The 25,554-nt window shown below is 47.0% G+C and overlaps 1 protein-coding gene across 1 annotated transcript; it reads left to right on the top strand.

The window, feature by feature from the left end:
* Positions 1-3,298: 3,298 nt before the first annotated feature.
* On the top strand, positions 3,299-25,026 carry LRRCC1 (leucine rich repeat and coiled-coil centrosomal protein 1). Its single transcript, XM_087825253.1, has 19 exons — positions 3,299-3,413; positions 5,621-5,826; positions 6,132-6,197; positions 7,477-7,644; positions 7,929-8,104; positions 8,193-8,414; positions 9,551-9,747; positions 10,009-10,156; positions 11,042-11,190; positions 11,703-11,907; positions 12,594-12,733; positions 13,909-14,110; positions 14,597-14,782; positions 15,503-15,677; positions 16,451-16,614; positions 18,795-19,003; positions 19,097-19,234; positions 21,260-21,395; positions 24,086-25,026. Exons 1-19 carry the CDS (start codon positions 3,325-3,327, stop codon positions 24,206-24,208), a joined length of 3,099 nt encoding a protein of 1,032 aa, XP_087681379.1. The 5' UTR covers positions 3,299-3,324; the 3' UTR covers positions 24,209-25,026.
* The last annotated feature ends 528 nt before the right edge of the window (positions 25,027-25,554 follow it).

Here is a 25,554-nt window from a genome sequence, read left to right as displayed (position 1 = left end):
TTTCCAAACTTGGCTTGGAGCTCTGCGTCTTCAGGAGGGGAGTCCGGGGACAGGGAACTGGAGATTATACAATTCACGCTACAAACAAGAGGTGTTTAAACCAACAGGCCTTGGCCTGTTTGGGGGTTTTTTCCTCCCCTTTTTTTCTTGTTACAGCTGCTTCCGAGATAAATCTGAAATGATGGCTCAGCCATCCCGGGCCTCGGAGGCTCGGGCCGCGGTGAAACAAGATTAGATAATCAGGGAAAGACAAACTGTCAGGACGGATTAAGAAACCAGAGTCCCGGATGCTGATAAGACTTAAACCAACGCTGGCAATTTCTTTTTACTGTAACTGGAAAATGCCACAGCTTATAAAGTGAGTTTGAGGAAGTAATGAGTTTTTTGCCCTTGATATCCTTTTTTTGATGAAAAAAGATGAAATTCACATAGTGCGAGTGTTATGGGGAAGGAATGACACATCGCGGGAGCTGATGAGCACCCAGGACCGCAGGAATTTCTGAGACCGCCTGTCCCGCGGTTGGCACCTTTCTCCGGACGAGATTTTCCCTCATCACAAGCTCACGCGCTGAGCACATGCACCTGTCAGACACCGAGGAGGCCTTCACTGGAAATTGCTGTTCACCTAGCACGCGTTGGTTGGGCACCTACTGTGAGGCAAGCCAAGCCTTGAGACTCGGATGCCAAATTAGAAATAAGGAATGTAGTCAGTAATTCAGGAATAACTATGTGTGGTGTCAGGCGGGTACTAGGCTTATCGAGGTGGTCACTTCGTAGGTTATATAAATGTCTAATCACTATGCTGTACACCTGAAACTAATAAAATACTGTATGTCCCCTGTGATTTAAAATGTTTTCATTAGAAAGACACAGTTCCTGCCCTTGAGTCACAGTCCAGAGGGCAGTTGGACACGCAGCCGTCAGAAGGGAGGCTCAGCCGGTGGGCACCAGTCGGCCTGCCCACCTCTTCCAGCTGTGTCCCTCCTGTCATACTAGCTAGTGCCATGCCAAAGCGGTTACTAAATATTTTTTTAAATATGTTTTTTATCGATTTCAGAGAGAGGAAGGGAGAGGGAGGGAGAGAGAAACATCAATGAAGAGAGTCATTGATCGGCTGCAGCCCGCAACCTGGGCATGTGCCCTGACCGGGAATCGAACCCTGATCGCCTGGATCCTAGGTCGACGCTTAACCGCTGAGCCACACCCGGCTGGGCGACCCCTCAGTTTTCGAACGTTTCAGAACTCGAGCGGTCTTCCGGAACAGGTTACATTGGGAAACCGAGGTACCCCGTAAAGGGCCTGCTGATGCCTTGGTGCCCTTGAACAAGGGGCCTGTTCAGAACACAGGCGCTTTCGCTAGCGCCACCTAGTGCCCGCGTTGCTTAGTGGCGCTGAGTGAGAAAGGCCTGATCTCCAAGGGGCAGCAGCAAGTCCATGCCCCACCCGGCCCTGCACCCTGGGAACCCTGCTTTGGCTGCTCTACAATCCTGGTACCTGAACGCGTGATGAGTTTGCTGGTCGGTGTGATACGTGCTGCCACCTGCTCCCTTCTGAAAGCCCACTAACTAACGTGACAGCAAATACACCAAATATGCATAAACAGAGAGTGGGGGGTTGTTAGTTTTTTTTTTCAAAAATATATCTTTATTGACTTCTGAGAGAGGAAGGGGAGGGAGAGAGATGGGAACATCACTAATAAGAGAGCCATGGATCGGCGGCCTCCTGCACGCCCCCGACTGGGGATCGAGCCCTCAACCCAGGCATGTGTCCTGAGCAGGAATCGAATCCCCATCTCCTGGATCCTAGGTCGATGCCCAGCCGCTGAGCTACGCCCAGCCGGGTGATAGTGGTTTTTTTTAAAAAAAGAACGAGACAGGAAACAACAGCAAATAAGAGGTGTAATCAGGTTTTGAAACTTAGGAGGAATGAGTGGCAATCGGCATCTGCATTGGAGAAAAGGGAAGCTAGGGGAGTGTGTGTGGGGGGGGACCAATAAGATGAACCTCGGAACATCTCGAAACTGAAGCAGCAATACAGTCACAGCCCTTCTCAAGAAGCTCCTGTGGGGTATGTGCCCCGGCAGAGTATAACCCCAGATGAAGGTGAAAACATGGTACCCAGGGCACAGGATCCACAAGGGCACAAGGCAACAGGACCGGTCAGCAAGGGAGGTCTCAGGCTCCAGCTGTGAAGTGAGGCTGAAAATCGGCTGGGAGTCTCCCAAGGGAGCAAGCGGAAGCCTGCAAGATGTCTCCAGGTTTATGGTACTATGTATCTTGGGGTCATATAGGGGCCTTGGGGTCGGGGAGGGGGCTGGGGGATGGATCCTATAAGAGCCTTGGGGTGGGGGGAGGGGGCTTGAGGATGGATCCTATAGGAGCCTTGGGGTGGGGGGAAGGGGGCTTGAGGATGGATCCCATAGGGGCCTTGGGGTCGGGGAGGGGGGCTGGGGGATGGATCATACAGGGGCCCTGGGGTCGGGCGGGGGGGCTTGGGGTGAATCGTACAGGGGGTCGGGGGGCTGGGGGGTGAGGCCAGTCGTCCCGCGGTCTCGGGCTGCAGGTGGCCCTGGCGCGGCGACAAGGCGTTTCCCAGCGCGGGGCCCCGCTGCCGGCGCGCACGTCCGCGGTGCCACTTAAATGGAAAAACCACCACCGTGCAGGACGCGGTTAGGAAAGGCGGCGGCTGCCCAACGTCCTTCCCCGCGGGCGGGCGGGGCGTTCACGGGCGGCGGGGCCTGCGGGAGGGAGGGAGGGAGGCGCCGCGTGACGGCGGAGCCCGGAGCCCCGCGCGCCCTGAGCGCCCCGCGGCGGGCGCCCCGAGCTGCGACAACTCCGGCGCGCGGCGGGCTCCCCAGGGCAGGCCGGGCGCGGGAAGGCACCCAGCGCCCACGGCCAGGCAGGTGGGCACCCTGGGGTGAAGCCCGCCCGCCGTGCACACGAGCGAAGGCGGCGTGGGCACAGCCGGACGCGGGCGGCGGGGGCGGGGCGGCGGGGGCGGGGCGCGGTAACACTTCCGGCCCCGCGCTCATTAGCGAATACGAACGACGCCGAGGAGCCGCCGGCAGGACGCGCGCCTCCAGCCGCTCGCGCCGGAAGCTGCTCGCTTTACGGCAAGAGCCCGGCGAGCGCCCTGGGTGTCGTAAAAGGAAGGGCAGCCCTCGGCGCGGGGGCGCGAACTCCCCGCTTTGCGGCGCCGGCGGGCGGGACAGCGCGGCCGTCGGTTGGAGGAGCGCTGGCCCCGCCCCGCGGGCCGCGCTTCCGGGAGGCGTGTTCCGGGCGGGCGGACCCAGCCCCGGCGCCGGTTGAGACCCGCTCCGCGCCCATGGAGGCGCCGGTGGAGGCCGCGGTGGAGAACGGGGACGGCGACAGCAGCTGCGGGGACCTGTGCTGCATGGACAAGGGCCTGCGGAGGTGAGGGCGCCGGCGGCGGGCTGCCCGGGCCGGTGGGGGGCGGGGCGCCGGAGCCCGCGCTGCCTCCCTCCCGGGGGCCCCGTTAGACTCCGGCCGGCCTGGGCCCCGGCCTCTCCCCTTTCCAGCCGCCCCTGCAGAGCCCGGCTCCTGCCCTCGAACCCCTCGCGAGCTCTAAAGTTGACCCTGTTGAGGCCCCGAGTCTCCCTGTCGTGCAGCGCGGACTTGTGCACGGAGCGCCCGGCCCTTGTCCTGGGTTACTGACCGGCCCCGGCCACCTCTCAGCGCGACCTCTCACCTCTCAGCCTGACCCCTCACCTCTCAGCCCGACCTCTCACCCCAACCCCTCAGCCCTCAGCCCGACCTCTCACCCCGACCCCTCACCTCTCACCCCGACCCCTCACCTCTCAGCCCGACCCCTCACCCCGACCCCTCACCTCTCACCCCGACCCCTCACCTCTCACCCCGACCCCTCACCTCTCAGCCCGACCCCTCACCCCGACCCCTCACCTCTCAGCCCGACCCCTCACCTCTCACCCCGACCCCTCACCTCTCAGCCTTACCTCTTACCTCCTACCATCTCCCCACCTGCACGGATCCCCCCGGGCTGAGCAACAGCGGGCTGGGCCGTGGCCCTTCTGAACCTTTGCATGTGCTGTTCCCCCCTCGCTGCCAGCCTGGCGGCTCCTAATGAAAGCGCCTTGTTCTGGACCCTGGTCTGAAGTCGGCCGGAGGGTGTTTTTCAGAGGAGTGTCTGTAGGTAGTAGATGTCGCTGGCTGGCCGCCTGGCCTGCGTGTTGCCTGTACCCTCGCCCGCCCACCCTCCCGCAGGAGGCTCTGCAAGGTGGTAGTTTCTCATGTGTAAGTCTGAGACTCAGACGATGTAAGTAACTTTCCCAGCCTCGTGCAGCTGGTGAGTGGTTAGGTTAGAATTAAACCCACTTCCGTCTATTTTCACTCTGTGCTTCTTCTGCGGTGCTGCATGATCTGCACAATGTTAATTTCCAGACGCAGAGATGTTTCAGGAAATAGGCGGCTGTCATTAAGAGCACGTGTTAGTAACGTAAGGTCTGGACTAAGGAATAGCTCGGTAGATGACAGAAGCTGGATAATTGGGAAATAGTTCAACAGTCGTACCTGTAGAGCAGGGGTGGGGAACGTCTGGCCCTGCCAAGGCCTGGCCAAAGAGCATCAGTACCAGCCATCACGTTGGGGGTGAGTTAATTAAATGTTTGACCAAATAAGGCAGGCTGATTTTTAAGTTGGTAATTTTATGTGGCCCGAGAAAGATGTTATAAATATCCTGATGGCCCTTGGCAGAAAAAAGGTTCCCAACCTTGCTGTAGAGGCTGCTAGTTGGACATTTAGAAATGCTGCATCTTTCTCTGCCATGGGGCACAGGACATGGAGCCAATGCCATGACGTTGCATGTCCCAGTGCTGACCGTGCCTCCATCAGCTCCTCTGAACTGCGGACACTAGTTTGTATTCCTCGATGAGCTGTCTTCAGAAAGGTTCTGGTTTATGGGGCAGTAATTGAGAAGTTGAAGAGATGGTCCCATTCAGGGGACGTGCATTCCAGTCCTCAGTGAGGGAGGGCAGGGACTTGTTCCCTAGAAACAGCAATGCCCGGTGAAATCAGCCACATCCTGGGTTACGCAGCCATTGCAGACAGTGAAGAAAGTGAGATGATAAACTGCAGAGCCAGATCTGGATTCATACCGGCTCCATTAGGTTGTAACTACAAGAGCATGGGTAAGTTGTTTGATTTCTGAAAACTTCAGTTTCCTTATGATACATACTGTTTAGAATTGTGAGAGTTGAATGAGATGAGGAAACAGGCTTAGAGGTTAACTCGTTTATTCATGTAACAGTAAATAAAGTGGTAGAACACAGATTTGAGCTGGGGTGTAGGGATCCCAGGGCCTCCGCTGTGTGCTGATCACTTTGCATGGAGAAGCTAGACATGCCCAGGGTCACCTGCCTCTCTTGAGTGGGTTTCTTGTTTATATAAATGCTCAAAAATGCTGGTTTGTGATAAGAATCGCTGTACCTTCTGAGACATTTCAAGGCTACTGCAACTAGGATTTCATTATAGAACCAGTAGAGCTCACGCTAATCTACATGCTTTTGGGTTAATTTTCGTTATTTGGTCACAATTTCAAAATCCATTTTTTACCTGTTTTCAACAGTACATATTTTCTTTTATAGCATATCGGAGTTATCCCTAGATTCAACCCTCCATGCCATCAATCTGCACTGCAACAACATCTCCAAGATCGAAGCCATTGATCATGTTTGGAATCTACAGCATTTAGATCTGTCATCGAATCAAATAAGTCAAATCGAAGGGCTGAGCACACTGACCAAGCTGCGCACTTTAAATTTGTCTTGCAACCTGATCACAAGAATAGAAGGTTTGTAAGTGATTTTCTTGTAAAACTGTGAATAAGAAAGATGACTTAAGTCCATTTTTACCCTTCCTGAAATAATGAGATAAATAGTAAACTTTTGAAAACTGACCTTAAATTTATTATATAAAAATGTGTTTCTTCTAGAAAAGTTAACAATATTTTTAAAGTGTTTTGTAAAATACCAGCGAAATTGATTTCACTGTTATTTGTTTCAAAACAGTCTGAAATAGTATTGTCACCCTGTATAGCTCTAATTCATTGATTATTTGCATCCCATAAAAGCTTTATTTTATTTCATTTTATTTCAGGACTTGAGGCACTGATTAATCTGACTAGACTGAATTTATCGTATAACCACATAAACGATCTCAGTGGTAAGTAGACATGCCTAATTTCCCTTTAACGCCAAATATTTGCCATGTGTGGTGCGTTGAACTGAGCTCAGCATATTGAAAACTGAATAACCCAATTTTTGTCCAAAACTCTCATCTAGGGAATGTGTTGATGTCAAAGCTACAGCTAAATGAAAAGTTGGAATGAAAACTAATGTGATCCGTAACAGAAAGAAACTTGGATCGAAAGGCCCTCCTTTGGGGCAAATGATATTTTAATCTTAGATGATTAATGAGTATCCCGTTCTAGAGAGAGGAAGAATTCCAGCAGAACTTTTTACAGGGATGAAAGTACTATCCATGTGTGCTGTCTGGGATGGCACCCAATAGCCAGATGTGGCCTCTGAACACTTGAAACTGAGTTTGTCATTTACTTTGAATAAAATTGTAATTTAAATTGCAAAGCCACCTGAGGTTTGTCCCACCAGATCAGAGAGTATGTGTGTATAACATCCCAAAGGCCAGGCAAATTGAGGACGAAATAAGTATTTTTTTCTTTTCAACTAAGAAGGTTAAAAATTGTTGCCTACTTTTTAACTGACTGCGGTGATACAGTTTCGTGGTCATTCCTCAGATAAGGGTAGAGCAGCAGTCCCAGTGGCCTCTGTGGGCCTCGTCGACGTTTGAAGCGGCCTTGTCCTCTCACTTGCTTTCTCCCTGCCAGAGAAACGCTCCTCGATGCCAGGTGTTAGCACATGGAAAGAGGAAGTGATCTGGTCCCCGCCCTTCAGCTGAAGTAGCAGCAGTATTTTAATTTTTCTTTACTTTTTCCCCAAAGATGTGAAGTAGGAGGATGAGTATGGGCTGTGGGTCTGTCACTGGTGTGTGCCGTGAGCAGAGCCTGTTACTTTCTGGGTGCAATTTCCTGACCTGAGCAATGGAAATCTTGGATAAGATAGTTCCTAGCTTACCACACCTTAGGTAAGCTGGGGCTACTGGTAGTACCGGGGACTGTATTTTATGCTCAAACCTACAGTGGAAGTGGACTCAGTGTCTGCTCATCAGAAAGGAGGCTGGGGCCCTTGTTTACGCTGCTCTGGAAGCACCTGCAGGGCCCAGGAGGCCGAGTGTTGTGTTTGAAGAGGAGAACTCACACCGGGAGCCTCTGTTCTAAAAAAACCAGTTGACTTGGCTGACCGTCTCCCGAAGTGCAGGGTTCACCCTGAGGCCTCGCTCGTGCTGCACCTTCGCCTCGAAACAGACCCCACGTCGGAATGTTCAGTGAGCTCTGGGGCATCAGCAGGGTTTCCTCGTCTTGCAGGTCTGATGGCCCTTCATGGAATCAAACATAAGCTCCGGTACGTCGACCTGCACAGCAACTGCATAGACAGCATCCACCACTTACTGCAGTGCGTGGTGGGCCTGCACTTCCTGACCCACCTGGCCCTGGAGAAGGACGGCGAGGACAACCCTGTGTGCCGCATGCCAGGTGGGCCGCAGTGCGGGCAGCTGCTCTGGGAGCCTGCTTGCGTTTGTCTGAAGCCTTGCAGCTCTTCTTATGTGTTTGCAAATAAGTTATTTAGACAAACTAAGTTGCTGTTAAAAGAAGAACACGGTGAACAGGTTAGTTATTCTGTTTAGAGAGTCTCCTGTTTGAGCAGCGAGTGCTCTCGGCAGCCGTAGGAGATACATTTGGTAGCTGATGAATTCAGTTGATTCTAGAAGTGATTAGCCTCTTTGACACCTGAGTTTTCACTTTGAATGTCTTTCCAGGGTACCAGGCTGTGATGTTGCAGACCCTGCCCCAGCTCCGAGTCTTGGACGGCAAGAACATATTTGGTGAGCCAGTCGATCTGTCTCAGATGAATTCCTCAAGTGTGCAGTGCTTCGAAGGCCTTTTGGATAATTTAGTCTCGTCTGATTGTCCCCTAACTATAAGTGAAGATGAGGTATAGTATTGGGTTTACCCTGATGTAAAGAGCCTTCCGCTTGTAATTAACCAGCGTAACACTAAGGTCTAGGCTGTGTCTGTCCTAGATCATTGACGGCATGCCGATGGTGACAGCCCCCATGGGTGACATGGGTGACAACGTGGCCCCCCTGGACCAGTTCTCAAGCACACCAACCGACACTGGGCTGCCTGCCTTCATGTCCATGTGCCCGTCTCCTGAGCCAGAGAAGGCTAATCATGACGGCGATTTTCAGAATGAGATGAAGCTTCAGAAATTAGATGATCAGTTTTTACAGCTTCTCAACGAAGTAACTGTTTTTCCTGTTTTTCTAAGTTGTGTTTGTTGAAATAGTAGTTCAGAAAAGAAGGTAAAAACTGGTACAAGCAGACCAATCGGAAACACTGTACTTCATCCATGTGTGTGTCTGCCTGCCTACCCTCGTCTTTTCGGGAGCGGGTTGTTGCAGAGCTCTTGATGAGAGGGGCGGCGTGCTTCCCCTCGCTTCCCTCATTGTGCTTTATCCCCTGTGTAATTTCTGTTGAGCTTCACCTTATTTCCACCAACTCACCTGTTATTTCAAAAAGAAGGAAACAACTCTTTGGACTCGTGTCTGTGAACATGGGGGATTGGGAGTCAATTTTTTTCTCAAAGATTTATTTATTTTTATTTTACTATTATTATTTTTAATTTATTTTTATTGCTGAAAGCATTACAGATGTCCCCTTATTTTCCCCTCTACTGTGCTCCTGCCCCCTCCCCAGGCCTTCACTGCATTATTGTCTGTGTCCATGGGTTTTGCATGTTTCCATATAAGGTCTTTGCTGAACCCCCTCTCCCGGGAGCAGGTCAGCCAGGGCCACTCCTCCTGTGGCAGGGCTGTTGGGTTCATTCTGGATCTTGTGATGTCACCATGTTGCTGTTAGGAGTCTCCAAAGGGTGTGGATATTTTTGTTGTGGCAGGTGATTGACTTGCTTTGACTTGAACTGTCACTTTGACCCTCGGCGGTTTGCTCTTGTCCTTTCCTGGGCTTCTTGCTGTCTCTGCGCTGTCCTGTTGATGGTTCAGCCCCAGAGCCTGGCTTTTCTACCTGAGTTGAAGACTCCGGCACAGTGTGACATGTTCTCAGGCTAACACCACAGGGACATATTTTCCCACATGTCAACTCCTCTAGAACAAGCCTATGTGTGCTCACTTCTCAGGGCCTGCAAGTCATTTTCGTTTGTTGTTTTGCTTGTATTTTCCCAGAGTTTATAACTTACCTTGAGAGAGTCGCCTGGTAAGAGCTTGTTTGTCCACAGCAGAAGCTGTCGCCTTTGTTTACTTTCAAGCTTGCTTTATAAACCCTTCATCTTGTAAAAGGCCAGCATGTTTCAGGAGATTTCAAAGTTTAGTCTTTTATACCGATGGAACTTTTAACAAAGTTTGTTGGTTTTTTATTCTAGACTTCTAGTTCTTTAATAGATAATGTTCCCGAGAAAGACGTGAGACCGAAGAGAGACACAGATGTGACTTCTGAGAGTGACTATGGAAACAGAAAAGGATGTAATAGAAAAATTCCTCGAAGATCAAAAATCCCATATTACTCCAAAACAATCCAGGCTATTAGGCACCACAACAAAAACAACAACCCTTTCACAAGGTACTTGTTTCCATTGTAAAATTCAGATAAGACACACAGTTAATTCTTCGGCTTCCTCCTCAAAGCTGTCTCATGGGATACCTTTTACTTTTCTAACGTCTGTGATGCAACTTCTCAGCCCTGCCACTCAGACTTGGTTGGTGCATCTGTGTAAATGTAGACAGAGGTTCCCTTTGTCTGGGACAGACTGTCCCTTCTCCAGGTATGGAAAATGGAAACATAGCACATTCTGTAGGTTATTTTCTGTTTTCTTCTTTGCAGTTATAATTATAAAGTGAAACAGCCTTTCTTTAAAGGCTTGTATATGAGATCATCTCTCGTGAGCTGTAACCAACTGGAGGAGACTGAGGAGCCGAAGACTGAGCTGATTCAAGTGGGCAGCAGTTGCTTAGAAGACAACACCTACCGGGTAGGGCTGAGAGAGTCAGAAAAATGAATGTCAGTGATCTTGGTTTCAGTTACAGCTAGTTCCAGAAAAATAGTGCATGTTCTTATGAGCAAAGCGTCGTGTGCATTTTTATTGGTGTGATGGAAATTAGTTCATTTTCCCTTCCTGGATTCCAGGTTTCCTGTGATGTTATTTTTGTAATTTCTAAAGGAACGGGAATTACACGCTTACTTAGGATCAGGTTTCAGTGAGGTCCTGTGTTGAGTCTTGGGGAGGAGGAAACTAGTCTATACTCTCACATTTGTATTCCTTGAGCAGTGGTTCCCAACTTTTGACTCCCAGACACTTAAATGTCTCAGGAAATCTGTGGGTCCTCTCAGTGTCTGCCTTTGTGCACACGTCCAGATGTGTGACAGACAGCTCAGGATTTTCAGGGACTCCTGGAACCCAGTTGTGGACCCACGGACTCCAGATGAAGGGGCATTGAAGAATTTTAAAAGCCTTCAATATTTGCTTGAATCATTCCCATGTTTTTAGTGGACTGATTTGCTTATAATTTTGTTTTGCTTGAGAAGCTTTGGTTCTGATTGTGATGTGCACTATTCTTCCAGTAGTATAACTGCTTTTTAAACAGTCTCCCACCTTTCCTGCTGTCATTTCCCCTCTTATTCTCACCTACAGAGGCTTTGATATTGGGAAAAGTAATAGTACCATCACTATGGCTGGAACGGCAGCTGACAGCCTGAGTGGCCATTGCCTGCCGGGCCTGATCTGTGCGCTTCACTTATGTTAATTCAAACAGCCCTTGAATGAAATGCTGCTATTCCCATGCTGTGGATTAGAACAGTGAGGCGACAAGAGGTTAGGTAACTTCCCACTTCACGTGACACTAGTATTTTCTTTCAGAGACTTGTCACACAGCTCGACCAGGAGAGGGAGAAAAGGTGGAAAGCTGAGCAAGCTGAAAAGAAGCTCGTGGATTATATCAGTGAGCTGCATAAACACGCAAAGGAGAAAAAAGACATCCACAGCCTGGCCCTGCTCACCACGGACAGGTAACGGCACGTCCAAGCCTGCAGCTGGCTCAGCACGGGGAATGTGAACTTGGAGATCAGAACAGTGTCGTAGGTGAATTTAGCGCTTCAGTGGTTGGTTCAGAACAAAGGACGGACGCAGGCCCTGTTTATTGGGCTCAGCCGGAGGCATCAGCTTGATGGGTCTTCTGAGTGAGGCCCAGCAAGAGCTCCCAGAAGGCACAAGCTGTCCCATCTGTCCTGCTGGCCGTTAGGCCCATGCCGGGCACAGCCTGACAAGCGTTGTCCAGTTAGGTTTGCTGTGGACGAAGTTCACATGAGATGAAGTTTCGTTAATTCAGGAAGAGCGTTGTCTTCTGGGTGCAGTGTTATTTCAGGGACGGGAGGGAGGCGTGGTGCCATTTCTCAGCCTTTTCTTTTTTAACCTAATGAGAGTTTGAAACATGCTTCAGATCTTCTCCACTGTGACCTTTGATGTTGATACAGTTCCTGTTGTTTTAATGAGTAACATATACATCTGGTTTCTGCTTTAGGTTAAAGGAAATTATTTTTAAAGAGAGAAATTCCAAAGTCCAACTTGAAATTATGGTACACAGGCTTCAAAATGAAATTAAAAAACTAACTATTGAGTTAATTAAAGCAAGAGATCAGCAAGAAGATCACATCCGACACCTGAGATCCCTGGAGAGAGCGTTAGAGAAAATGGAGCAGCAGAAAGGGCAGCAGCAGGCGGCACAGGTGTGTCTTGGTTCATCCGTTGGCCCCGAGTGAATGACTGGCCTGGCTCTGGTCAGAAACAGTTCTGGCTACCCGGCGGGCTGAGAGGTTAGTGTACAGAGGTTAGTGCAGTGGCCAGTTAGCCCATGGAGTTGTTTTTGAATTAAGTCTCCTGCGCTCACAGGGCCATCAGACCTGGTGGACATGTTGCAGGTTGCTGGGGTTGTGTTCCCAGAACCAGGATGTAAAGGCTCTTTGGGGTGCCTGAAGGTTTGGTTGTTTTTTTTAATTGAATTTATTGGGGCAACGTTGTTAATAAAATTTTATAGGTTTCAGGTGTACAATTCTGTAACACACCAGCTGTATACTTTTTTCTTAATCCCTTCATCTGTTCACCCAGGCCCGCACGCCTTCCTCTCTGAACAGTCGGTCTGTTCTCTGTGTCTGTGTCCATTTCTGTGTTCTGAAGGGATTTCACTGTCACACACACTGGTCTGGGTGAGGTGAGCAGTAGACAGTGCCAGTGTGTCGCATGTGTCTGGGTCTGGACCTGGTGTGGCCACAATATAGTCACCTGGGACCTGTTGAAAGTTGGCGTAGGCACTGAGGCACCACGTCCTGTTGTTAGAAGGCACTTTTCTCAGGAGCTGCTACAGAAATGGAGGTGGGGGTTTATCATCTAAGTACTGGGCTGTGTGTGTCCCCAGATGCGGCTTATTGAAGAGGTGGAGCTCAAAGCAGCCGCTGCCGACCAGGAAATAACTCTCCTGCGCACCTCCCTGCTCCAAGAGAAGGAGCAGGTGCAGCAGCTTCATGACCTCCTCACGCTGAAGGAGCAAGAGCACAGGTGAATGAGAACTCCTGAGAGTGTTATAGGCGAGCACAGGAAGGCATCTGCTTGGTTCCTCCCACTCCCCTCCCCCCCTCCCCAAAACCAGCGGGGGCTGCGCAGCTGAGGTTGGCAGAGCCCACGGACACGGACAGCCTGTGTGTGCGGCAGAGTTGCCTCCTAGTTCAGTGGCAGCTACAGACAGGATGTACTGAGGTGCGGCTGAGACCCAAAATGGTGCAGCATTTCTTCAAACCCAACCTAAAGGTGTCGTCATATATGGAGAACAGTCCATTGCCCTGCAAGCAACACATGTTCAGTCAGTCACATTCTCTACTCCTGTGGAGCAGCTGCTAACACTTCTGTGAAGGGCCAGGTAGAAAGGATTCCCGGCTTCACAGGCCACACCTGACTGTCCCAGGAAAAGTCTGTTTCCAGGAAAAGGCGGCAGGCTGAGGGTCCCTGGGTTACACTCGCCAGCCTGCCCTGAGTCCTCAGCAATGGAAACACTTTCAGCTGCTTGCCTGCAGCTGCCCCTGGCTAATTCCCTGATGTCCTGTAGACACGAAATGTTGGTGCTCTGGGGGAAATCGACATCCTGTGTGGGCAGGACACTATGAAAGATGGAAGGGAAATCATCAAAAACTCTAAAAGCTTGTACTTAGTTTCCTTTACAGATCTTTTTTAACGTCTTAAAGAAACCCAGCCTGGAAGTAATGTATTTTGTATTATAGACTTGATTTAGTCAAGAAAAATAGTGGCGAGCTCTAAGCAGTGAGCTCACATTTAAAGAAAAAATGGACGTTATATCAGAAGATTGGTGGGTAATTTCAGTTAAACTGATTTTTCCCTTACCCAGCCACTGGTCCCAGTGAGGCTGCATGTGGTGTATGTCAGACCTGGCTGTAGCGGAAGGGGCAGGAGGCAGAGCTCCTGCAGGGCCACTAAGAACCCTGGGACGGCCCTGACTGTCTCGGGAACTTAGACGGGAACCCTCCTCTGACCCTGTCCCTACCAAGCAATCAAGTAAAATTCACGTTCCTTCTCTGTCCTTCCCAGTTTCTGTGTTTGAAGGTCAGGAGCTTACCTTGAGTGACGGTTAGGGATAGAGAATATTTAGTGACTACAGACCTTTAAAGTTTTTCTTTTCAGGGCAACAGCATCTTGTGATTGTTGCTTGTTTTTCATTCCAGGAAAGAACTTGAAACAAGGGAATTTTTCAGTGATGCTGAGTTCCAGGAAGCCGTAGCCAAGGAGGTGGCTAAGGAGGAGGCAAAGCACGAGCAGGAGATCAAAGCATACCAGGGAAAAATCGATGCCTTGAACCAGCAGTACCTGGACTTGGAAAACGAGTTTCGAATTGCTTTAACTCTCGAAGCCAGGAGATTTAAAGATGTAAGAACTGGCATTTAGCTTTTCAGTGAAAACAGAACCAGCCACGTGTGATGAGGGACCCCCATGTTAGAGTTGTAGTTCTGTGGACACGCTGGCTCTATGACCTTAAGCAGATCCCTTACATTCTTAGAGCGCTGGTGTCTTCATGGAGATGATGGCACTCTTCTTGCTGTTGCCAAAGCCCAGGGAGCTTGTGAATGGTCAGATGCACAGAGAGCTGGGAGGCCTAGATTCCTGTGGCTGTGGGGCAGGGAGTGCAGACCAATCTGGCCGGGCATCTGTCACGTGTTGTTAGAACACGGATAGCCACGCTCTGTGTCGCACACAGCAGACCACATGACCTGCCCTCAAAGCAAGTTATCTATGAATTTTATCCTTGTGCTAAACATCTGTGGTTCTAAACATGAGAGAAGTAAGCTGTTTCCAGAAACAAGTATGTTCTAAATATGTGAGAACTGCTATTTATAATGCAATTTTAAAATATAGGTTAAAGATGGTTTTGAAAGTGTTGCAACTGAGTTAGCAAAGAGCAAGCATGCTCTTGTTTGGGCTCAACGGAAAGAAAACGAGTCTTCCTCTTTAATTAAAGATCTGACCTCCATGGTGAAGGAGCAAAAGGCAAAGCTGGCGGAAGTCTCCAAACTGAAACACGAAACAGCGACGAACCTGCAGGTGAGATGTCCTGTCTTTCTGTTCAGTTTGTTAGGTGTTTTTCCTGGTGCCCGCAGTGTTGAGAGAGGTACAGTGCTGAGGTTCTAAATAATACCAAGCATCTGACATGTGCGAGACAAGTAAACTAGGAGGTGAACCCTGATTTCTCAGAGTGTGCTGCTTACACTGAAATAGTATTTAAATGAAATAAGTGAATTACTTTTTTAAAACATACTGGGTAACCAGGAACCAGTTGAAGTGAGAGCAAAAATTGCGATGCCCAGATTGTTGAGCTTTGGGAAATAGCATGTGGGTCACTGGCATTACTTTTGTATGGTGGTGCTTTTTTAGATATACCTACTATAATAATCCTAAGTTAACTTCTGTTGTCACCATTTTAAATATTAGGGACATTTTGCCAAGAGAACTTCCTTCCTGCAAATGACCCCTAGGCCACTGATGTAAATGCTGAGAAATTGGAGTATTGTAAGTGTGGTGCTCTTAGGGTGTTAGAGTAAAATTCAGAGAGTTTGAAGGAGTGGCTTCTTATAATTTGATTTATTTCCTGACCTACATTTATCTTTAGTGAATAAAACTTTTTCTGATGTAAAATTGAGGAACATTTACCTGGTATTGGCTTAAATAACATTTTTTTCTTACTATAAAATATAAGAAGTGGGAAATAGAGAAACATTTAAGTATAACAGCTGCTTTGTGTCTTCCATGTTGGGGAGTATACAGAATCAGATCAGCACCCTGGAGCTCTTGATCGAAGACGACAAGCAGAAGAGCATCCAGATCGAGCTGCTCAAGCATGAAAAGGTCCAGCTGATTTCTGAGCTTGCAGCCAAGGAGTCGCTGATTTACGGGCTGAGGACAGAGAGAAGAATGTGGGGACATGAGCTGGCACAACAGGGTAAAATTCTCAGATTGTCAAGGGAAACTACCCATTTTTCTGAAGGAGCAAACCTGTATATTGGAGAGGACATGAAGGGCTTCCCTGTCCCGCAGCCTGGAGCCATGGCTGCTCTCATCGCCTCCTGGAAACAGGAAGTGGTTTATTATACCAACTGGGAGTGCACCCTGAGACCTTGGCCGCTCTTCCTCCCAGTGTGATCGGGCTACTTTTCTGAAAAGGTCTACCTTTGCTGTGCTACAGCTGAATGAGTTGTTGAAAGCACTTCTTTCTCCTACAGTGATTTTACGTTACTTGTACAGGTGCAGCGTTCTGTTCTCTTCTAAAAATGTTGCTAACAAGTATCTTGTTACACGTGGAGAAATGGGAAGTGGTGTGTGGATGGAAACCACTGTCCGCTTAGGTAACCTGGTCAGTCCATTCCCTTCTAGTCACTGGACAGCAAGAGGTGGCCCATGCGGGGCACTCAGGATGCCTTACGGATGTTGGCTCACCTATCAGTCCACATGGGAGTGTGGCGTGTGGCCTGGTTGTGTGTATGTCATATCCTGACAGTCAGGGCCTGTGTAAGTCACTTGTTCTTGGTGTGGGGTTTTAGGTGTGTAGCTGCCTTTTTGTTCTCTGGCCCTGTCCCCTTCATCCTGTGCTGTTGTGTGTCTTGTTTCTCTAACCAGATTCCCTTTTTACTTACTGTATTAGCACATTATTAAATTAGATGTTCGTAAAAGGCAGACCCTCTCGTCTCCAAAGCTTACTGCTGGTGTCTTTCCCAGGATCCTGCCTGGCCCAGGACCGCGGGAAGCTGGAGGCGCAGGTGGAAAGCTTATGCCGAGAAAACGAGTCTCTCCGGGAAGCACGTGAGCAGGACAGTGACGCACTGCGGATTAAGTGCAAGGTCATAGAGGACCAAACTGAGACCATCGGGAAGCTGAAAGTTGTAAGTGGGAGCTTTACTTTGGGAAGACAGCATATGGCAGGTTTGAGGATCAGGGTCAGAGTAGAGTATCCACTAAACGTTTGTCCCTGTGAATCCAGCTGCTGTGGAAGTTAGGACAGATTATCAGTTTCCTTTGCTTTTTAAAAGTGGTATGTGGCGTTCACTTACTAACTTGAAATTACTTTTACTTCAGTGTTTTATGGAGAATGTTTCTATTACCTTTTGAAATAACTGGAAATAGTGTCGCTGAATGGTTAGGAACCACAAGAAATTAAACCTTTTATATGTTTAAAATACCCCTTTAGAGCATGGTTTAGTACCTCTCACTATTGCTAACTCACTTCTCAACGTTATGACAAGCCTACTCTCCTATACTATGGAAAGATATAAGAATTGACTGCAAGATCCACGCCTGTCCCAAGGACTCCATGCACCCCGCCCTTCCCTCAGCGGGGCCTGTCCTAGAGGATGCTGACAGATGGCTTGTTTCAAAGCATCTTACTTGGAAACTCTCCAGAGAAATTTTCTGGAAATTATCTTGAGCGCTAAATCAAACTTGAATCCCCAACTTTTCTTCTAGAAGTTATCTCTTAAAGTATAAAAATAACTGAAAAGGGAGGCTTTAAAGAAATTTCTGAATGGGGCTATCACCCTAAAATTAGGGGTTCATTCTTTAGACGGATTAAGTACCTAAGATTTTATTTTTTTTCTTAGTCATTTTTAGGAAAATCCTTGAGAACTTAATTTCATCAAGTACAGAAAATAAACCTCCTGTTTACCCCATGTTGCTTTCTGGGCACCTAGATGGAGGCGTGACTGCCTGGCCTGTGTTCCCCTGAACAGTGATTGGTGTTCACTCAGCTGAAGCTTTGGTCTCAGTGTATCCAGTATTTTAGACATACCTATCCCATGTGCAATTTACTAAGATTACTGACAGTTCCTGAGATTTTTTAGCAATAAGCCCTTTTTCTTGTTTTAAAAATCTAGCCAAGCTTATTTTCTTTTGAATCAAGGTAAATATGAAACAGAAAGACTAGTGGTTTGTATTTAAATTTCACAAGGCAAAGCAGACACTATTTGGTACAATGCCTTGCGTTTGGCCTAACCGCACAATAGGCCTGGTGCCTCCTGGGTCTGAGAACATGCAGAGGTAGCTGGGCACAGCTCGTAACTCAAAAGGGCAGTGGCCTAATTGCAAAAGTGGGAGCTCGACGTTTTCAGCTGAGTAGATTCAGTAATTGGCTTTGGGCTGTGGAAGTCAGACACAGAAATTTTTGAGATTCTGCTTCCTCCCCGTGTATTATTTTGGTATTTTCAGTATATATGGATCAGGAGACTCGGGTGCTGCAGTGTTATTCTGATTAATAAGAGGTTGTTTCATAGTCTTCCATGGCTTGTGTGGTTTCCTAATGACCTGTGTGGGGACTGCCCACTCCTCAGGGAGTCGTGGGAGAAAATGAGCAGTTCATGGCTCATGCGAATGTTGGCTGAGATCCCCCGGCTACCTCTGCTTAGAGTGTTGAGCTCTGACACCCTGGGGAACTGAGGCACACTCCGAGACGGAGAATCCGTCCTTAAGTCAGACTTGTCCGCATTCGTGTGCCTCCTTTTTCCCAAGGGAACAGAAGGCAGTGGGGTAGGAGAACCAGGGCAGAGAGAGGACCAGCTTCTGTCTGCGCACCTGCAGCGAGTTCCCTGGGACGCCTGAGGCCTGGAGCCTGCAGACAGTGCCCGTGCCCCAGGCGGCTCCATCCCCACAGAAGGCACAGGGAAGGCCCGTCTGCGCCAGCCCTGGGTCCTGAAGTCACACACATCGTTCTACACATCTGCACAGCAGAGAGAGTCTAACCTGTGCCTTTCCATCCCCTACAGCTATCAGCCACCTAGAGTTTCTCTCTTTCTGTCCTGAAAACATTCTTTCAAATGCAGAACTGTGTTAATTGGTTTTCTTTGTGCTGCTTCCTCCTTCCCTTCCACTCTGTGACTAGTAATTACTAACTTCCTGAAATAAAGAGCAGGGCTAGACAAACTCGCTCTTAGTAGCACTTACTGTTCTGTAAATCTTCTCTAAAACACTCATTGAACATTCGATTTATTTTTAATTTGTAGTTTTTAAAATAATTTTAAGCCATAATTAGGAAATGCAGCATCTAGGATTAATACTTATTATTTTCTTAAAGTGTTTACAGGAAAAAGAGGAACACATCAAAATACTACAAGAGAATGTCTCTGAAATACAGAAGTGCACCCAGGAACAACTCGAGGAAAAGTCCTCGCAACTGGATGACATAATCGAGAAGCTAGAAAGACACAATGAAAGAAAAGCAAAACTAAAGCAGCAGCTGCAAGCAAAGGAATTAGAACTTGAGGATATTAGGAAAGCTTACAGGTGTGCTCCAGTATTTCCCATTGAGACGTAAACCGTGGCTTAATCACTTTGTGTAGCCGATTTTATCTCTAACATTGTCCCCTCTCCCGTCAGCACCCTTAACCAGAAATGGCACGATAAAGGGGAGCTCCTCTCTAACCTCGAAACACAAGTGAAAGAAGCTAAGGAGAAGTTTGAGAACAAGGAAAGGAAACTGAAAGCGGAAAGAGACAAAAGTATTGAACTTCAAAAGTAAGTATGAAGCCCCAGAACAGAACACGGGAGGGGTGAGGTGGGAGGAAAGGCAGGGGAAGCTGGAAGCAGCTTTTTGCCAGGTACTTGATCTCCACTCCATCCTTCCATCCTAAAGGGAGGCACTAGCTCCCCTTCCTGTTGATGTGAGTGAGCCCTAAGTTCTGTGTCTGAGTGTTTGTAGGAGTACAGTGCCGACATGTAGTAATTACTGTATGAACGTTTGTTTTCCATACTGGGCTTATTGTTTCCACGCTGTTTGAAAGTGGCGAGTGGTGTTTGGCTGTTGTGTGTGGCTGTCAAAAGAGTAGGTCTCCTGACCTCCAGGGCACTGCACTAGGGAAGGGAGAGCTCATTTCAAAGCAGGGGAAGAAGGCGTGTGTTCCTGGGTGCCCGCACCTGTGGGCTTTGTAAATGCTCTAGAGGAAATGCAGGTTTTATCTTGTAAACTCTATAACTAGACTTGTTAAAATAATTTACAAAGTTAGCTGCCTTCAAAATAGGCAGCACAGTGTCGTGATCAGTCTCGTGTCGAAATAGAGTGGAGTAGACAGTGTGGCACATGGACGCCCATGGCAGTGGCTCCACTCCAGCAGGTCTCATGGGACCGAGAATCGGATTCCTTGTGTTCTCACTCCCTGAGATCGGAGGTGCTGTTCTCTCCCCTCTGGAGAGGTTTGACTGCCAGCAGTCACTCTGTCCTCTACCCTCCCTCTTGTGCTGTGCTCTCAACCAGCTGACCAGAGTCCTGGGCTCGGAACCTGCTCCACCTTCTCTCCTGCCCATCACGGCTTTGCGATTGGCAGTCCTTTGGGTCCTAGAAGACAGAATCATTGCCTATAAATAGCACTTCCTGAACTTGATAAAAATCACAAAGCCCAACAAGTTTTAGAATCTCATATTTTATTGTTAAATGTATCATTAATGGCAAACAGTAGACCTGATTTTCTGTGTTCATGCCTTATGTCTAAGGTTGGTATACGTGATTTTTAGTTCAGTGGAATCTTAATAAGCAAATTATTGTTAATAAAAAAGATTTTATGTGTATAGTTTCTTAATGTATAAGTTGATCTTTTTCTTACATTTTAATCTGTTTCTATTTATTTTAAAGAGAGAAACATAGATGAGAGAGAAACATCAATCCTCCTGCACACCCCCTACTGGGGATCAAGCCCACAAACTGGGCTTGTGCCCTGACTGGGTATCAAACTGTGACCTGGTTCATAGGTCGATACTCAACCACTTAGCCACACCAGCCAGGCTTTTCTTATATTCTATTTTGAACCCAGCAGTAACTGTGAAGTTGGCAGAACAGGCAGGATGATTCTATTTTATATTGAAAAACCTGTGTGGGTTTCACTTGTTCTCAGTCATGTGGTTACTGTGTTGCAACTGGGAATAAAAGAAAGGCTCTGACCTGTGGTCCTGACATTCAGTCCACTGTCTGTGGGTGACGCCAACGCCAGAAAGTGTGTTCATTATGGACTGACTTTTTAAATGAAACCTTCACTTATATTTAATGTAAAGGAATTGGTGTTTTGCCTCTAAGAAACTTTTAGCACTAAAATGTGAATACTGTTTAATGTGTTTATTAACCTAGGGTTTTATCTGTCAAGCATTAGTGCAGGTAAGTCAGACATACTTGTTTATAAATGTAAACCTGCCTATAGTATACACTTCTCAAATAATTATCACACCACAAGTGCATGGAGGGGGAAAGACTGGTGGTAGTCACCTATGAAGGTGCTTATCAACCACGCCCTAGACTCAGAGGATAGGAGAGCCAGAGCATATGGGCTCCAGACGGGGAGACTGACACACGTGCAGTGCACGAGGTTCCCCTGCTCTGGTCTGCTGCTAACCGATTCTGCTTGGTGGGAGGCGTATCGTTACCCAAGATCCAGAGCCCTCTGCTATTTAGAGGAGTCATGCATGCATTGAAAGATGAGTGTAAGAGCTGCCGTCTCAAGAAAAACACCCTAACTTTTATACACACAGAGACATGAGTCTTGTTTTCTGTCCCAGGGATGCTATGGAAAAGCTCTCTTGTATGGATGATGCCTTTAAAAAACAAGTGGAGGCGATTGTAGAAGCTCATCACGCTGAAATAGTACAGCTGGAAAATGAAAAGCAGAAATGTATTGATTCTGCAAATATAAAGGTACTGTATGTAAACTGAACTTGATTACCAGTATTGAGTTGTGCAGCTAAATAAACAGATTTATACAGAGAAAAGCCAGTATGATTTAATGACCAAACAGATATGAAGAATGTTGCCAGAACCATCGTGAAGCCAGGCCAAAGCATAGGTGATGTGTAGGCTGGCTATAGAATATGCTAGTGATGAAACCAGCTGTGCACCTGCTCTGTGCTCAGGGTGAGAACTGCCACCTCCCCAAGAGTCTCAGAGGGAAGCCCCTTCACCTGCACACAGGTGGGTGGGGACTGAGTGTATTCAATATGGAAAAGTTCTGAAGCAGTGGTATTTTATCAATAATTAGGGCTCAGGACTATCAGGTTTGTCATATTACGATCATTGACAGAGGAGCTTTAATCATACACACTCATGGGCTGCCCCTGAAATTTCTGTTCACTGTCTGGGGTCAGACCCAGGTGTTTTTCAAACTCAACGTGTGATTCTGATGGAACCTTCTGTTGAGATCTGCTAGCTGAGGGGACAGCTGTGAAATTCCATTTTTCCCTGATGAAGTGGTAATAGAAACAGATACAATAGTCCCCCACCCCCCCAATCTGCCATTTTGCTTTCTGAAGTTTTGGTTACCCGCATTCAATTGTGGTCCAAAATAGCAAATGGAAAGTTCTAGAAATAATAAGTTTTTTAAATTGCACACCATTTTGAAAAGTGTGATGAAATCCATCCCAACCTGCCCCACCCTGGACGTGAATCATCCCTTTGTCCAGCGTCTCCATGCTGTACGTGCTTCCTGCCCATTAGCCACTCAGTGGCCACCTTTGTGATTAGATCAACTGTCATGGTTTTGCAGTGCTTGTGTTCAAGTAACATTTATTTTACTTAATAACGGCCCCAAAGCACAAGAGTAGTGATGCTGGCAACTCGGACATGCCAAAGAGAAGCTGTAAAGAGCTTCCTTTAAGTGGAAAGGTGAACATTCTGGACTTAATAAGGAAAGAAAAACTCGTATGCTGAGGTTGCTAAAATCTACAGTAAGAACGAATCTTCTATCGTGAAATTGTGAAGAAAGAGAAATTCATGCTAGTTTTGCTGTTGTACTTCAAATTGCAAAAGTTACAGCCTCAGAGCATGGTAAGTGCTTCTATAAGATAGAAAAGACTTTAAGTTTCTGGGTGGAGAACATGGACAGAAAACATGTACCGATTGATGGCAGCGTGTTGCTCAGAAAGCACTGAGCCTGTGTGAGGACTTCAGCAGGGACCCCTGAAACGAACGACGCCAGGCCATTCACTGCAGGTGAGGGTGGTCACGGATTCAGGGATGGGTGTGGCATTTATCAGTTCATGTCATCTCGGAAATAAGGGTGAGCACAGTGCATACAGCAGAGCAGGATGTTCTGAGACCACGTCATGTGCCTTTCATTAGTCTCTTGCTCTAGTTTTTCTGTTTTATTGTAATCTCTTGCTATGCCTGTTTTGTAAATTAAGCTTTATCATAGGTATGTGAGTGTAGGAAAAAACGTAGTGTAAAGGGGTTTGGCACTATCCGTGGTTTCAGGAAGCCACGGGGGGTTTGGAACATTTCCCCCTGGGTGGGGGATGACTGTCTCCTGTAAAACCAGAGACTCAGACGTCAGCAGCTGGAAGAGCCCAGTAGCAAGGGACAGGAAGACTCCGTGTCGTTACAGTGAAGGTCCTGTGGTTAATGGGCGTCGCCCTCAGGAGTCTGAAGAGAGAGGAGGGCTTTGGAAATAATCGCAGTGAATGAGTTCAGAAGTATGACTTGCTCAAAATTTAGTTCTTTCTCCATGTCAAGTCAACAGATGTTTCAGCTGTTTTATTCTAGGCCTGCCCAGTGTTTGGCAAGGGTACGTCAGGTGCTAAGTATCAGGTTCTGCCCTTACTTAGCTGAAAGTGCCGAATTCAGTTGGCCTCCTGCCAATATGATGTGATATTAAAGGGATGGATCTGTCGGAGTTAGAGAAGCGGTACCAGAGTGTCCATGTGACGACAAAAAGTGAGGCACCACATAAAGATGGTGATTTAAATTAGGAGAAATATTAGCTTCCTGAGGGAGGCGGCGTAGGAAATCTATATTAGAGACAGGAGGAGGGATGGACGTAGTGAAGCCCTGTCAGGAGAGCTGTGCCACCAGGGAGAGTTTCAAGCAGAAATTAACAGTATTGACGACAGAGAACTCTAATGATAAAATGACCTCTTTAAAAGATGGCAGTTTATAACCAACAGCAACTGTAGAAATGCGCTCGGGACTGCAGTAGAGTATCTTTGGGGAGGGAGGTTATGTTGGGTTTGAAAGTCCATGAGGGCCGAGATGAAGCCAGAGGATGGCGTGACTGCAGTCATGGCAGCGCAGGGGGTGGTGCAGAGATGAAGCCAGAGACTGTTTCTGCCCAGATGCGCTACTGAGAAGCTGCATGTCTTTCAACAAATGGTCTAAGCTCAAAATAGAGTCTAAATAAATCACTATGTGTCCATCGCCAGAACCTATGAGAAATAGATACTGTACAGTACTTTGTCTACAGCATAAACATTGTTTCACAATTAGTATTTGAACAAATAACCTCTTTGCTTTAAATAAATGTCACAAAATGGACAAGAATATATTTACTTTTTTTTTTTCCAGAATGCATTTTTTAAATCTAAGAAATTTAAAAGCAAAATTTGTATTTGATTTAGGTTCACCAAGTTGAAGAAGAAATGCGCGGACTTCTGCAAGAAAACTGCAAGAACAAAAGAGCAATGGAAGCCAAAATTAAGCAACTTGCTTTTGCTCTAAACGAAATCCAGCAAGACTTGTGATGTTTCTGAGAACGAATTCAATTGAAACGGACCAGCACACCTATTGTAAAAATGATTAAATATTGTAACAGTAGTAACTGCTATGACTTTGAAATGTCTCTTTCTACACATTTCATTCTGATTATATTTTAAGACTTTTGAAAAAGTACTTAATTGTATATGTAGATTTTTATAATAAATTTTTGATAATTATGTGTATTAGAAAAACTGATCAAAATCACTAGACTTAAGACACTTTTTTGTTGTGCTATGCATTCTTTGGTAATGACACATTTGCCTATAAATATGTAAGTGAAAATTAAGATTAGCCTTTGACTATATTAGGAAAAGTATTTTAATGGTTTTTGTTGCCTTATTGTGTTGATGAAGAACTAATTATATTTATTGGTTGTCATTTAGTTGATGTAGCTCCATTCTTTCAAAACGCTCATATGTAGAGCCAAAAAGTATCTGAAATTTGTATGGTCAGAGATGTGGCACTCGTAAAAGCATATGTTGCCATTTCCACATCACTCATAATGACCCCTTTTTTATAATGTGGATGACTGTCATTGAAGGTTACACTTCAGGTTTTATAAACTTTGTCTGGTCCAGAGGAACACTACTGTCCCACCCTCCTCTTCTCATTTTTCCTTTTAATCACTATTTATATGAAGAGAATTCTTACTTTGCACCTGGAAACTGTTTTCTCCCATTTCATCCAGTCTTTTATTACAGCTTCACTTTTGTCATCTCTTAAGTTCCTATATATGCAAAACAAAAACCTAAATATTATTCTCCCTGTTTTTGAGAGAATATAATAAATACCATGTTTTTAAGTAATAGCCAGTGAACTAAGTTTTCAAAATTAAGTGGAATCAGAAAAAAATGTAAATGCTCCTAAAAGAGAGGGCCATGTTTCATTATGGGCAAGCTTCACACTGACCCCTGTGGGCTGGCATTGAGCACACCAAGAGGTAATGGGAGTCAGGGAGCGGGGCACAGAAATATTTGGGAGGATAATAGCGGAAACTTCCTGAGTTTGATGATAAAGGTCAACCTACAAACCCAACAATTTCCATAAAACCCAGGATAAACACGAAGAGAACCACACCTAGACACTATAGTGAAACTGTTGGGAAAATCTTGAAAACAGGAAAATACGGTTTATCTCACATAGCGGAGCAATACAATTAACAGTTGACTTCTCATCAGAAACAGTGGAGGTCAGAAGTCAATGAAGGACTTATTTGAAGAATGGGAAGACAAGGAACTGTCAGTCAAGAATGCTACATCCAGCAAAACTACCCTTCAAAATAAAGACAGGAAATGTATTGCTAGCCAAACTAACAGAAAAGAAACGTTAA

Source organism: Miniopterus natalensis, chromosome 16 (assembly GCF_054644295.1).
Source record: "Miniopterus natalensis isolate mMinNat1 chromosome 16, mMinNat1.hap1, whole genome shotgun sequence".
NCBI lineage: Eukaryota > Metazoa > Chordata > Mammalia > Chiroptera > Miniopteridae > Miniopterus > Miniopterus natalensis.
Note: the sequence above shows the minus strand (reverse complement) of the source record. Positions and strands in the feature narration are given on the sequence as shown.

Coding starts and splice junctions, on each gene's coding strand:
- LRRCC1 (XM_087825253.1), top strand. CDS start 3,325: ATGGAGGCGCCGGTGGAGGCCGCGGTGGAGAACGGGGACGGCGACAGC. Junction 15,678..16,450: donor ACATGAGCTGGCACAACAGG/GTAAAATTCTCA, acceptor TGTCTTTCCCAG/GATCCTGCCTGGCCCAGGAC. Junction 19,004..19,096: donor GATATTAGGAAAGCTTACAG/GTGTGCTCCAGT, acceptor CTCTCCCGTCAG/CACCCTTAACCAGAAATGGC.